This window comes from Orycteropus afer, unplaced genomic scaffold (assembly GCF_000298275.1).
Source record: "Orycteropus afer afer isolate SDZICR_OR568_19922 unplaced genomic scaffold, OryAfe1.0 scaffold00099, whole genome shotgun sequence".
Taxonomy (NCBI): domain Eukaryota; kingdom Metazoa; phylum Chordata; class Mammalia; order Tubulidentata; family Orycteropodidae; genus Orycteropus; species Orycteropus afer.
Window position 1 is genome coordinate 9,550,193 of NW_006921686.1, and position 13,138 is coordinate 9,563,330.

At 50.6% G+C, this 13,138-nt stretch overlaps 1 protein-coding gene across 1 annotated transcript in view; it reads right to left on the minus strand.

Moving 5' to 3' along the window:
* Positions 1-12,808, minus strand: part of PLD3 (phospholipase D family member 3) — a 16,359-nt gene extending 3,551 nt beyond the window's left edge. The window contains exons 1-7 of the mRNA XM_007942983.2: positions 12,782-12,808; positions 12,599-12,673; positions 12,380-12,522; positions 10,629-10,812; positions 9,240-9,360; positions 9,025-9,152; positions 3,815-4,015 (exon numbers count right to left, since the gene is read on the minus strand). Of these exons, the coding sequence (XP_007941174.1) occupies positions 3,815-4,015; positions 9,025-9,152; positions 9,240-9,360; positions 10,629-10,812; positions 12,380-12,522; positions 12,599-12,673; positions 12,782-12,808 (879 nt within the window). The remainder of the gene's footprint in view (positions 1-3,814; positions 4,016-9,024; positions 9,153-9,239; positions 9,361-10,628; positions 10,813-12,379; positions 12,523-12,598; positions 12,674-12,781) is intronic.
* Positions 12,809-13,138: the final 330 nt, after the last annotated feature.

The following is a 13,138-nucleotide window of genomic DNA, read 5'->3' on the forward strand; positions in this document are numbered from 1 at the left end:
GGGCAATCTACATCCGTAGAGATACCACCTTGGAAACCCAAGGAGAGGTCGCTATGGGTTAAATCGACTCAATGGCAGTGAGTTTGTCTTTATATGTATATGTGTGTGTGTGTGTATGTATACGTGTGTACATACACACGTGTGTATGTATATATGTATGTATGTATAGACATATCACCTGGCTCAGCAGCACCAGCCTTACCTGGGAACTTGTTGGAAAGACAGATTCTTGGGCCTCACTGCGCACCATATACTGGATCACAATCCTAGCTTTTGACAAGCCCTCCAAGTGATCTCATGCACACTCAGGTTTGAGAACCTCTGCTGTCATCACTCTGCTTACCCTGGCTGGCTCACAGCCCATCATCACTGGGCATGCCCCAGATGCCCAGTCGGCACCAAGCCCTTTCCCCAGATCCTTCAGTCCACAGGACAGTCTGTGGGTGCTGAGCACTGCTGCCAACCCCACTTTTCAGAGAAGGAAACGGAAACTCTGAAAAGGAAGTGGGGAACCCTAATTCCCTATGGGTCTCGAGATCATCACAGTAAAGGTCCTAGTGAGTCATGCTCCTCAGAGCCCACCCTTCCATGCTGGGCCTTCCATGATGACGCTCCAGCCAGTGGGTCACCAGCAAACAGATGCCTGTAAAATACCTGTGCAGTGGACTTGGCCTTGGTGCACAGCTGCCACAAGCAGCAGTCAGGACGATGACTTTGGAGACATGTGGCTCTGCCAACAGCCAGCACCAATACTAGACAAGTGAGCAAAGCTCTCAGACCAGCCAAGACCAGATCTTTCCCACCAAACTTCAGAACAACAGCAGTAACAGTAAAAACAACCAAAAAAACCCAAACCCACTGCCATCGAGTTGGTTCCGATCCACAGTGACCCCCATTGGGTTTCCAAGGCAGTAGATCTTTACGGAAGTAGATTGCCCAGTCTTCCTTCTGCAGAGTGGCTGGTGGGTTTGAACCACCAACCCTCTGGTTAGCAGGCAAATAAATGCCTTAGGCACTGTGCCACCAGAGGTTCTTAGTAAAACAACAGTACTCATTAAATGTCCCATCACATGAAAATACTTGCAGTACAGGCCTGGAACCGAAGTCACCCCTGTGGGTCAACTTTTAGCCAAACAACAGACAGGCCTATAAGGTGTACAGTAACACCAGAGAGGTACGCCCTCCTTAGAACCACCAACCATATGAGATCCAAAGGGAAGCATTTGCCCAGGGATAAATCTCAGAAGGCAGGAAGGGATGGGAAAGAAGGATGAATGGAAACATTAAACACAGGGAGGGGTGTGAAGAGTGCTGTTACCTTGTGGGGATTGCAGTCAATATCACAAATCAAAGTATGTATGAATTGTTGAACGGAAAATCAATGTGCCCCGTCAACTTTCACCCCAATCACAATAAAAAGTTAAAAACAAAGCCTGCTGTGGCCAGAGGACTAGAACCATATAGATGTCCCAAGTGGGACAGAATCATCCAGCCGAACCTAGCCCAAATGGTTGGCCCACAGAACTGTGAGCAAATAAAGTGCTTTTGTTTTAAGCCATTAAGTTTTGGAGTGATGGATGGTGAAGCAATAAATAACTGATACATGGCCATCCCTCACCTGTCTATCTACTTTTAGGGAAGTCCACTGGGTAATTCCCGCCATCTCTTCTCTAGGCCTCTGCCCTCCTTCCTGCTCTGGGAAGGGAGTGTGACTTGGGGTCGATGGGAGCGGTCAGGAAAAACTAAGTAGCAAGTGTGACTCGGATGTGGCCCCCACCTCTGCCACTTTTTAAAAAAATATTTCATTGTGATTTGGGTGCAAATTTACAAAGCAGATTTGTTTTACTCTCAACACTTCGTGTACATTTGGTTTCACAGCCCCAATTACAATCCCTGACCATAAGCAGGTCTCTTTCCTTGTGACCACCCCCTCCCTGTGTCCTTATCGATGCAGTCCTGTCTGTCCAGCTTTCCCTCTGTGCAGATGCTGCCCTTTGGTATCTCACGGTCCATTGATGGACGAAGTCCATCTCCCTGGGGATGTGGATGCATCTCCCTGGGTTTCTGAGGCAGTATCACTAGAGAGGTAGAAGTAGATTGCCCAACCTTCCTTCTGAGGAGTGGCTGGTGGGTTTGAACCGCCAGCCTTCTGGTTAGCAGTCAAGTGCCTTAGGCACTACGCTACCAGAGCTCCTTCTCCCTGGGGTAAGTGTTCTGCTCATAGGCCTTTCTACTGTTTGGCTGGGAGCTAATCCATGGACGTGAGTCCAGCTCCAGGCCTGAAGGATAACCTAGGCCCATGGTCTCGGGAGTGCCACCAGTCTCTGTCTGACCAGTAATTCTGGTCATTTTTGTGGTTTTTAATTTGTTCCACATTTTCCCTCCCAGTCTATTCAGGATCTCCAATTCTGATCCCTTTCCCAGTGGTTGGCACTGAGCCATCTAGTTCTGGTTCTGCCACTGAGCTGGGGGATTTGGGGTAAGTCATTTTGCTCCTCTGTACCTCCATTCCCTTATGTATAAACGGGCACAAGAAGGTCTTACCTTCTAGGGTTGTGGTGAGGATTAAATGAAAACATCATCCAGCACAGCACATGCAGTAAGTACTCAGTAAGTGCCACATAGTATTATGATTACTAATGATAATAGCATCATTATTTCAATTATTATTATTATTGCAAAGATAGAAGTAGCAGACAGGCATGTGCTGGCCACAGCAAGTACTTCCATGTGACAGGGCATTTAGTAAGTGCTTTTTGTGATTGATGCCAACAGTGGCTAACTAAAAGGCTGGAGGTTCGCATCCACCCAGGGGTACCTCAAAAGAAAGGCCTGGTGATCTACATCTGGAAAACCAGCCACTGATAACACAGCCATGAGTTGAAACTTTCACTGCCGTCGAGTCAGACCCGACTCACAGCGACCCCTCCTTAGGTTTACAAGGTGGTATCACTACGGAAGTAGATTGCCCAATCTTCCTTCTGAGGAGTGGCTGGTGGGATTGAACCTCCAGCCTTCTGGCTAGCAGTGAGGTGCCTTAGGCACTATGCTACCAGAGCTCCTGTTGAGTTGGAGTTGACCTGATGGCAGTAATTTTTTTAAAAAATTACTGTGATGTTTTCATTGTTTTTGTTCTGAAGTTGGGTGGGGAAGCCAGCTTTTTGTTAATGGGGTCCTCCAAACTCTAACAAAAGTCCCATTTCCCATGTCCCTCACAGCTGAAATGTGGCAGGGCCCGGTCTCAAGGTCTCCTCTATGTGGGCTTTTAGTTATGCTATCAACCTTTCACAGGGTGAAGTCCAGAGCTCTGGGGACCGAGGGGTACCCAGGCTGCCCACCCCAATAGTGAAAAAATGCACAGCTAAAAACAGCATTTCCTTTGTCTAGAGGGCTCAACCATCTGCCGTGAGCAACAGCCAACGCTGCCCAAGAACTTTCTGTAGTGATGAGAATGTTCTATGTCTGCACTGTCCAATATGGTGGCCTCTAGTCACATGTGGCACCTGAAATTTGGGCTAGTGCAACTGAGGAAGTGAAGTTTTAATTGCAGTTCATTTTAATTAAAGGGTCACATGTAGTGATACTGGGCAGCACATAGCTAAACCAATGGCCCCTTGTGCCTAACCCCAGCTGGGCCTCACCCATCAGCCCTAAGAGGTTGTGAGTATCAGAACCCTAACCAAACATAATGACCATTGGGTGATGGCCAATGGTCAGCACACCCGCTCCCCACCAGTCACTGGGCAGGGCCAGTTGGAAGCCATGAACGATAGTGTGTGGCCAGAGTGTGGTGAGCCCCCCTCCGCAGACTCACTGCCAGGTAAGCCAGAGCAGGGGTTCCATTGAGGCAGATCTCCATTGGTGTCTCCTGATTGTAGCGTGTGTCGTAGGGCCGGGGCCAAGTTGACGGGATGGAGCTGCCCGCCTGGCCCAGGAACCAGTAGGCCTCAAAGATCTTGGTCAGGTCGCGAGCCAGGCAGCTGCAGTTGTACATGACCACGCCCAGCTCCTTGACCTGTGGAAGGCAGGGCTGAAGCTGGGGGCAGTGGAGTGGCCTAGCACCCACAGACTACAGGGACATCCCACCCACCCCTGCAACTCAGTCCACGACTCTCTCCTGTATCTGGGCTTTTACGAGGTCCAGAGCTCTCGGCACTGAGGGGTACCCAGGCTGCCCTCTCCAACGGTGAAAACATCCACAGCTACAAATAGCAGTTCCTTGTCTAAAGGGCTCAATACCTGCCATGAGCAACAGCTGACACTGCCCAGTAGAATCTTCTGCAGTCATGGGAATGTTCTGTATCTGTGCTGTCCAATATGGTAGGTAGCCTTGGTTTCTTCCCTGCCCTGCCCCAGTCTCCCTCATTCCTGCCCCTTGATCTTCCTCTCTGCCCCTCACCACCCGTAGCCTCTCAGTCTCCCCCTCACTTTCCCCCATTATGGGTTGTGTCCCCCCAAAATATGTGTCGTAAATCCTCTTCTCTAGAAGGCTGGTGGTTCAAACCCCCCAGCCACTCCTCAGAAGGAAGACTGGGCAGTCTACTTCCATAGTGATACGGCTTTGGAAACTCAAGGAGGGGTCGCTAGTCGGATCTATAATCCCATTTGAGAATGGATTGTCTTTGTTATGATAATGAGGCAGGATCAGTGTAGGGTGTTTTGAGTTAATCTCTTTTAAGACATAAAAGAGATTAAACTAATGACTACAAGAAACAAGCCACATGAAGATCGCCCAGGAGCAGAAGCTCAGAAGAAACAAGGACCTTCCTCCAGGGTTGATGGAGAGAGAGAAAGCCTTCCCCTAGAGCTGGAGCCCTGAATTCAGGCATCTAATCTCCTGAACTGTGAGAGACTAAGTTTCTGTTAAAGCCACCCATTTGTAGCATTTGTTATAGCAGCACTAGATCACTAAGAATTTGATACCAGGAGTGGGGTGCTGCTCTAACAGATACCTACAATGTAGAAGCAGTTAGATAGAGGCTGGAAGAGTTTTAAGATGCCTGGTGGCACAGTGGTTAAGTACTTGGCTGCTAACTGAAATATCAACACTTTGAACCCACCAGCTTCTCTGCAAGAGAAAGATGAAGCAGTCTGCTTCCATAAAGATTACAGCCTTGGAAACCCTATGGGGCAGCTCTACTTGGTTCTGTAGGGTCACTATGAGTCAGAATTGACTCCATGGCAGCGGGTTTTTAATAGCAAAACCATAGATTGCCTTGAAGAGATTGTTGGTAGAATTATGGATGTCATAAGCAATTCTGGTGAGGGTTCAGAAGAAAGTGAGGTGAGCCATAGATGAAGTCTCTATTGTTTCAGAGAATGGCAGCAACAATAGAATGTTGCAGGAAAGGTGGACATTAAATGTACTTCTGGTGAGGCTTTAAAAGAAGGTGATGAACATGTGATTGGACAAGAGAGGAAGGGCACACTGCCCTTGTCTGAACTTGTCTAAATTATGTTCAAATGTCTAGTGGAAGGCGGAACTCATAAGTGATGAACTTGGATATCTGGCTCAGAGGATTTCTAAGTAAGATCTTAAAGGAGCCACATGGTTTCTTCTTGTGCTTATAGTAAAATGCAAGAGGAAAGACATGGACTTAAAATAAACTGTGCATCCTAAAAAAGGCCAGACCACCTGGACTGATAGAGATTAGGCGAACCTTGGAGACTATCGCTCTAACATACTCTTTGAAACTGTAGTTGAAGCTACTTTTGCAGATCACTGTTCAGCCAAATAAGACTGGCTTATAAAATAAACAGTATCACCCATAAAGAATGAGCTCCCTTAAACAATGAACCATATGAGGCAAACCACAGTCAACATTTACCCAAAAGCAAAGATAAGAAGGAGAAGAGAAGCTAGATCAATGGAAACAGAACAAAGGGAATAGAAAGATTGAGAATGCTGACACATTGTAAAAACTGTAACCAATGGCACAGAACAATTTGTATAAAAATCATTAAAGGGGAACCTAATTTGCTATGTAAAGTTTCACCTAAAACACAGTAAACTACTACTTAAAAAAAAAAAAAAAAAGCTGTGCAAAATGAGAACTGAAAGATTTGGAACATTCTGTTATACAAACTAATGACATGTATCCTACAATTTTCACCAAGGGTGTGGCTACACAATCTTTTTTTAAACAGAGCAAGTCTGTGACTAATGGATCTAACCAACTACCACAACAGAAAACCCATCAGCCTACACTGAAGGAGGCAGAGGAAGAACAAAAGGAAAGAATGCTGTCTGTCTTGGAATTCTACAAGCAGCAAACAGGCCAAAGGAGCTACAGCTGTTGTCCTCCAAGAAAAGGACCATCCCTGGAGCAGCTTGGAGATCAGCACAACTGCTGAAAGGAGCATGGGAACCAGGACTTTCTTGGTTTCAAAGGGTGGGGCCATGGTCTCCTGGGTTTCAAAGACAGCTCTTCACCAACTTGGTTCCAAAGTGTTGGGCTGCTATTAAGGTGCTCCATGGAGATGGGGGTACAGCTGTCAAGTCCAAGGGACAGAAGAATAAGGCCTGCCAGGGCTAAGGAGGTGGGGTCACGCAAAGCCAAGGAAGGAGAGTTGTCGTCCCAGTGGGCCTGGAAATTGAAGATGAAGCCCAAGGTCAAGGAGCTTCCACCCAGAATCCAGAGAGCATGGCCAACCCCCAGAGTCTGGAGGGCGGGACCGTCGTCCAGATGGTTCCGAAGAACAGAGGATTATTTTCAAGCTTGGAAAGCTAATGTAAATTGTTCTGCTGGGTTTTGGACTTGCTTGGTCCCTGTTATTCCTTCTTTCCCTCCAATTTCTCCTATTTGTAATAGAAATGGCTACCGCACACCTGTTCCACCACTGTATTTTGGAAGCAGATAACTTGTAGTCTATAAGTCACAGGTTCACAGATGAATAGAAACTTTGCCCCAGAATATGCCTAAAGTCTCACCCATATTTGATTCAGAAGATTCTGAAAATGAGATTTTGGACTTGGAGCGAATTTAAGATTTTAGGAGGATGTGATAAGGTGATGTTTTCTTCATATGGCAAGGAGATGAATTTTCTCATTTAAAGGGGAAAAAAAGGGAGAGACACCAGGTTTGCCAGTCTGATAGAGCCTGGTGGAACCCCTGAGACTATGGCCCCTAGCTGCCTTCAGGTCTGGAACTGAACCCACTACTGTGGCTTCCAGCCAAATGAAAGACAGGCCTATAAGCGGAACATTTATACTAGGCAGCAACACTTCTTGGAGAGAGCAATCATGGGAGAATAGAAGGGCTGTGTATGAACAGGGAGACAGCTTGGAGGGCAGAGTGCATGGGAGGGAAGGACACAGGGAAGATATAACTATGGGGAAGAAGTGAGAGGGGAACTGTTGCACTGTGGGAAATTGCAGTCAATGTCATGAGACAGTGTATGTGAGCTGCTGTATGGAAAGTACATTTGCTCTGTAAACTTTTGCCCAAATCACAATAATTAAAAAGAAAATGATTTTTCTGTGGCCAAAGGGTGGAGTGTTATGGATTGAATTGTGCCCTCTCATAATATGTGTTGTAAATCCTAACTTCTATGCTTTCAGTTATAATCCTATTTGGGAATGAGGTATCTTTGTTATGTTAATGAGGCACGCTTAGTGTAGGGTGTGTTTTGAGTTAATCTGTTTTGAGATATAAAGGAGATTCATACAAGCAAGAGGAAGCAGCAGAAATGGAGGGAGAGAGATGCCAAGCCACATCAAGATTGCCCAGACGCTCAGAGGAGACAAGGACTTCCTGCAGAGCTGGCAGAGACAGCCTTCTCCTAGAGCCCGCACCCTTAAGACTTCTGCCTCTTAAATTGTGAAAAAATAAATTTCTGTTTTAAAGCCTCCCCCTTGTGGTATTTCTGTTACAGCAGCACTGGAGAACCAAGACAGCTCCCTTTGAGAAAGGTTTCCTGAAACAGTATGTGCCGTTGCTTCTGCTTGGCCCCTCTCTCAAGCCAGCTCCTACTCATCCTGAGGCCTCAGCCTGCCTCATTTCCTCCTTCAGAATCACCATCAACCCTGACTTCCCAACACTGTGCCAGCTACCCTCTGGGTGCTCATGGCCCCTGGGCTTCCTTCATCACTGACGGCAAACCTGTCCCCACTGGAGGGGAGGACGGGCACTGGGGATGTCTCAATCACAGTGTATCTTCAGCATGTCCCCACACAGCTGGGGAGATTAGTGGCCTGGGAAATATCTGTGGAGTAAGTGAATTAATGTCCTCTCTTACTTCCCACCAACGATTAGGCTGTGCCTTCTGGTCTTGTGCAAACTCCTGCTCATCCATCAGGTATCAGATCAGCTATTACCTCCTTTGGGGAGCCCCTTCCTCATCCCTCGCATTGGTCAGATGCTTCTTCTGGGCTTCCGCAGCCTTCTATGTCTCCCCAGTCCCACCCCTGACCTCTCTGCCTGTGTCCCCTATCCCGGTCCCCTACCTGTGCCTTGGCTGGCCTCGCCCGGCCGGCACCTTCCTCATCTCAGCTGCTCTGCCTGCACCTCCCCCGTCCAGCCGACACCCCCACCTGTGCCTCCCTTGCCCTGGCCTGACCCCCTCGGCTGTGCCTCCCCCAATTCAGACCCCTCTGTCCGTGCTTGCCTCTCCCGAGCCCCGACCCCTCCGCCCGTGCCTCCCTCATCCTGGCCCTGACCATTCTGAGAGGTCACGTGTGGTGACAGGCCTGGCCCCTCCCTTGGACTGGGACCTCATGTTCACAGCATCCCCCAGGACAGGGCTGAACTTAGAACAGGCACCAGGAAATGACTAATGAAGGTCAAACGCGTGGACAAGTGCCCTGTGGAGGGGCCGGCAGCTGTCATCAGGGATCAGGGGACACCTGGCCTCCCGTGAGCAAGGGAGCACAGTAGAGGGCTGGATCTGGGGGGTGTTTAGGGGGTTGGTAGGAGGCAGGAAGGAAACAGCTGCAGAGACTGGGTAAGAGGACTCTGGGACTGGGGAGGGGGAAGTGGGAGGCTGAGTGCCCTGGAAGGGCCAGTGGGCAGAACGCAGGCAGACCTGGGTCAGGGAGCGCCAGTCCATGTTGGCACTGCCAAGGTAGAAGTGGGTCTGGTCCACCACCCAGAACTTGGTGTGCAGGACGCCATGGGTCAGCTTCTGCATGTCCACCATGCGGACCTGGGCACCTGCGACCAACAGGGATGGTGGGTGGTGGTGGTCAAGGGCAGCCTTGGCTGGTCCAGGCCTGGTTACCCTGGCAGCCCCCAGCTCACCACTCTGTAGCAGAGCCTGTAGGTCTGGCTGTGGCTGAGGCCCATTGGGCTTGCTCACGGCGACGCGGACCTTCACGCCTCGGGGTGCCAGGGTCTGCAGCTGTCGCAGTACCTCCTCGCCCTGGGGGGGAGAGGAGAGCTTCAGTGGGGCTTTGCCCACCAGCTTCTCAGCCCCACGGCCTCCTTATGGGGTTACTTTGAAGTTGAGGTGAGCAAACTTTACCTTGAGCTAGTATAACCACAGCCGGTTTTACAGGTTGGGATCCCAAATCCCTTATATTGGCTCCTCTGAGCCCCTCCTCTCACCCCTCAGAGCCTCCTTGCTACTCCTCCACCTCCTGGGGACTTTCCCAAGACCCAGCATGCCTTGAAGCTCAGCCTAGGGCTTCAGGAAGACATGGGGAGAGGCATGACAACACGACCTGTAATAGTAACAGCCAAGGATTCCCTGGCACCCACTGTGTGCCCGGCCTGTTCTAAGCCCCCTCGTGTCTGAACTTACACACAAGCCTGAGGCAGGTCTAATTACAATCCCCACAGTGCCAGTTAGGAAACTGAGGCTCAGAGAGCTCAGGAGTGGAGCAGGGTTTGAACCCAGACTGTGTGACAACATCTGTCGTGGGAGCCCACATTATTTTGTACTTTCAGGATTATGTTTTCAGGCAGTGCCTAAAGAGCCTGCAATGTTAGTAAGCTTTAAGCCCACTGCTCACAAAATAATTCTGACTCATAGCAACCCCCATTGGGTTTCCAAAGCAGTAAATGTTTACAGAAGTAGATTGCCCCATCTCTTTTCCATGGAGTGGCTGGTGGGTTTGAACCACCAACCTCCTGGTTAGCAGTCAAATGCCTTAAGCACTGTGCCACCAGAGCTCCTTTGCAGACCAAAATAAGGATGTAACAGTAGCAAACCCTTATGACGGGCTAGCCCTATGCCAGACACTGGGCTATAACTGGCAGAGATTAATCCATTTCAACCTCACCAGAGCCCTAAGAGGCGACTGCCAGAAATTGGCCCCATTTCACAGATAAGGAAAGAGAAGCCCAGAGGTGAAGTGACCTGCCTAAGGTCATACAACTCAGAAGTGGCTGCCTGGCTTGAGACTGGGCTATTAGTCACTCCACTCTGCCATGTCTTTGTGGGACAGGATCAGGGCTGCGTGGGGGCAAACAACATCTGCCAACCTAATCCCTCGTAACCAAAGCCGCACCCTGCCACTCTGAGACCTCCAGACGACTGTGACAAACACCCCTGGGGCCAGCGGGCTGTGTGCAGGCAGCTGACTCCAGATACCTGTGTCCAGTCAGCTGTGTGAGAAGGGCCCACTAGTCTCCTGGGCTGCAGGCCACCCGCCCCCAGCCCCTGTCAGGGCCCAGGCTGCCAAGTACCTGCTGGGCAGAGGGTTCCTGGGTGTGAGTGTCGTTGTTGGTGAGGGTCCAGTAGAAAGAGGCGATGTCCAGGCTGCTGTGGGCACCGGCGAGCAGGCCCAGCCAGGCTTGGCTGGTAGAGGGGTTGCCCACGGAGGTGTTCGGGAAGTCCAGGCCTTCCGGAATGCTCTCCACCAGCACCGCTCTGAATGGGGGGGTGTATGTCAGCCAGAGGGGTGATCTGCCCATGGACGCGGATGGAGAATGTATGTGTGTGTGTGTTCATGAGTCTCTGTGAAAGATGTATGTGTGTGTGTCTGTGGTAGTTCAGTTTGTGTGTCAACTTGGCTGGGCCTGGTTGAGTGGCTGGGCAGCTGGATGTAGTATTCCCCATGATGAGACTGGTAATCAACTCCATGGTGGAATCTACTATGAGCAGCTGAGTAGCTCCTTTGGGATGTGGTCTGCTTCCTGTATATGAGGAGAAGCTTTGAGAATGGTCTCTAGCCTATGGCACGCTTGGACCCTGCATGTAGCTGTGTCGTTGCTCAGCAGCCTGCTATGCTCTGCCAACCTTGGGACTTACAGTGGACTTAAGTTAATGGCCTGCCATGTGGATTGGTAACATCGGGACTTTGCCTTTTTACTCGTCAACCTTGGGGCTTTTCAGCCTCGGCAGCTGAGCTGAGTGAAGAAATGCCTCTAGCTCCAGTGGGCTGGGAGCAGGAGGCAGAGCTGGACCCCAAGGCTGAGGGGCTTTCACCCAGCCCCTAGAGCCTGGCACTTTGAACTTGGACTTAAAGCCCCCAAATTGTAAGAATAAACTCCTGTTAAGGCCCTCCCATTTGTGGTATGTTCTTGTCAGAGTGGCACTAGGTAACCCGAACAGTGTCTATATGTGTGTCCACACAGATGGGAGATTGTGGATGTGACGTCTGTGCGTGTCTGTCCGGAGCTGTGGGTGGGAGACCCTTATGTGTATGTTCACGGATATGGATGGAAGATTCTCTATCTGTCCACAGACATGGAGGAAAGACTCTATTTGTATGTGTTGAAACCAAACCAAATCCACTGCCATCCAGTTGATTCCAACTCATAGCGACCCCTAGTGGGATTCTGGAGTGGTAAATCTTTACAGAAGCAGATCGCCCTGTCTTCCTTCTGCATTTGTATGTGTTTGGGTGGATAATATAGTCTCCAGGAGGTGTAAATAGTTAACACGCTCAGCTTCTAACCAAAAGGTTGGAGGGTCAAGCCTACCCAGAGGCACGTTGGAAGGACCTGGCAATCTACTTCCAACAGATCAGCCACTGAGAACCCCACTGACACACACAGGGCTGCCATGAGTAGCTTTTAACTCAGTGGTAGCTGGTATGTGTACACTGGTCCACAGACGGGGACAGATGGGAGATTACACATATGGATGTCTGTGTATTTGCCCACAGTTGTGGAGGGAAGACTGGCTGCCTGTATCTGTCTAACTGTGTGTATCTGTTCACAGATGTGGAGAGCAGATTGCATATGGGTCTATGTGCTTGTACATCTGTCTGTGTTCACAGATGCAGATGGAAGGTGCTACTGCGGCTGTCACGGAACATTGTGGGGAGTGGGCATGGGGGAAGGACCCGTGACTGTGCACTCTTGAGTCTGCGACCCCCTCCCTCTGTCACTGTCACGGGTGTGGCTGAGTGCAGGCCCTGCTCAGTGTGCCTCTGAGCATCCCTGGCCAGCAGCGCCCCTCCTCCCACCATCTGGGCCCTCCTCCCACTCACTCGCAGGGGTCGTAGCAGGGAGCGGGGCGCTGGCTGGGCCCAAAGAGATGCAAGTCGCCGTATTCCCATAGAAACAGCTGAGTCATCAGGGCACCAAAGCCCACAACCGCCAGGATGAGGACCAGCAGGACCCAGCGGGCTTTCTGTGGAAGAAGGTGGTCAGCCGGCCATAGCGGGGCGTCCAGCCCCTGCTGAGACAGCGGGGAGCGGGGTTCCTACCTTCTCTGCAGCCTTCCACGCCTCTATCTCATTCATGGGCAGCTCGCTGGCAGGCTCCTCAGCAGGCACCTTCAGCTGGAGGAACGTGAGGTGGTAGAGGGGTGACGGGTCCATTCAGGGACACCCCCCCCCCCAAGCCTCCACTGTGCCCAGCCCCTTCCCATTTAGCTCCCATCCGCCTACCTCCTGATACATGAGCTTTGGTTTCATCATGCCAGGCAGCGAGGCGATCCGCAGAGCAGAGGCGGGAAGGTGGGTGTGTCAGGGTCTCCAAATTGCAGGGAACAAAAGCTGGGGCAGAGCTGGGCGTTCCGGCCTTTTAGGGTATATCACAGAGGGCGGGTCAGTCGTGGGGCTCACGAGATGCCCTGGGTCTCCTCACCCGTGATCACAGAGGCCCCTGGCACCGCGCCCGCCCCCCAAAAGGAGGAAGCTGGTCCTGGTCAGCAGGACTTTCGAAACCCTTTAAGGTCCAACGTCTTGAGGCTTTCTCCCCATCACTGCAGCGTCTAGCCTGTTCCCCTTAATGCCCACTCTGTT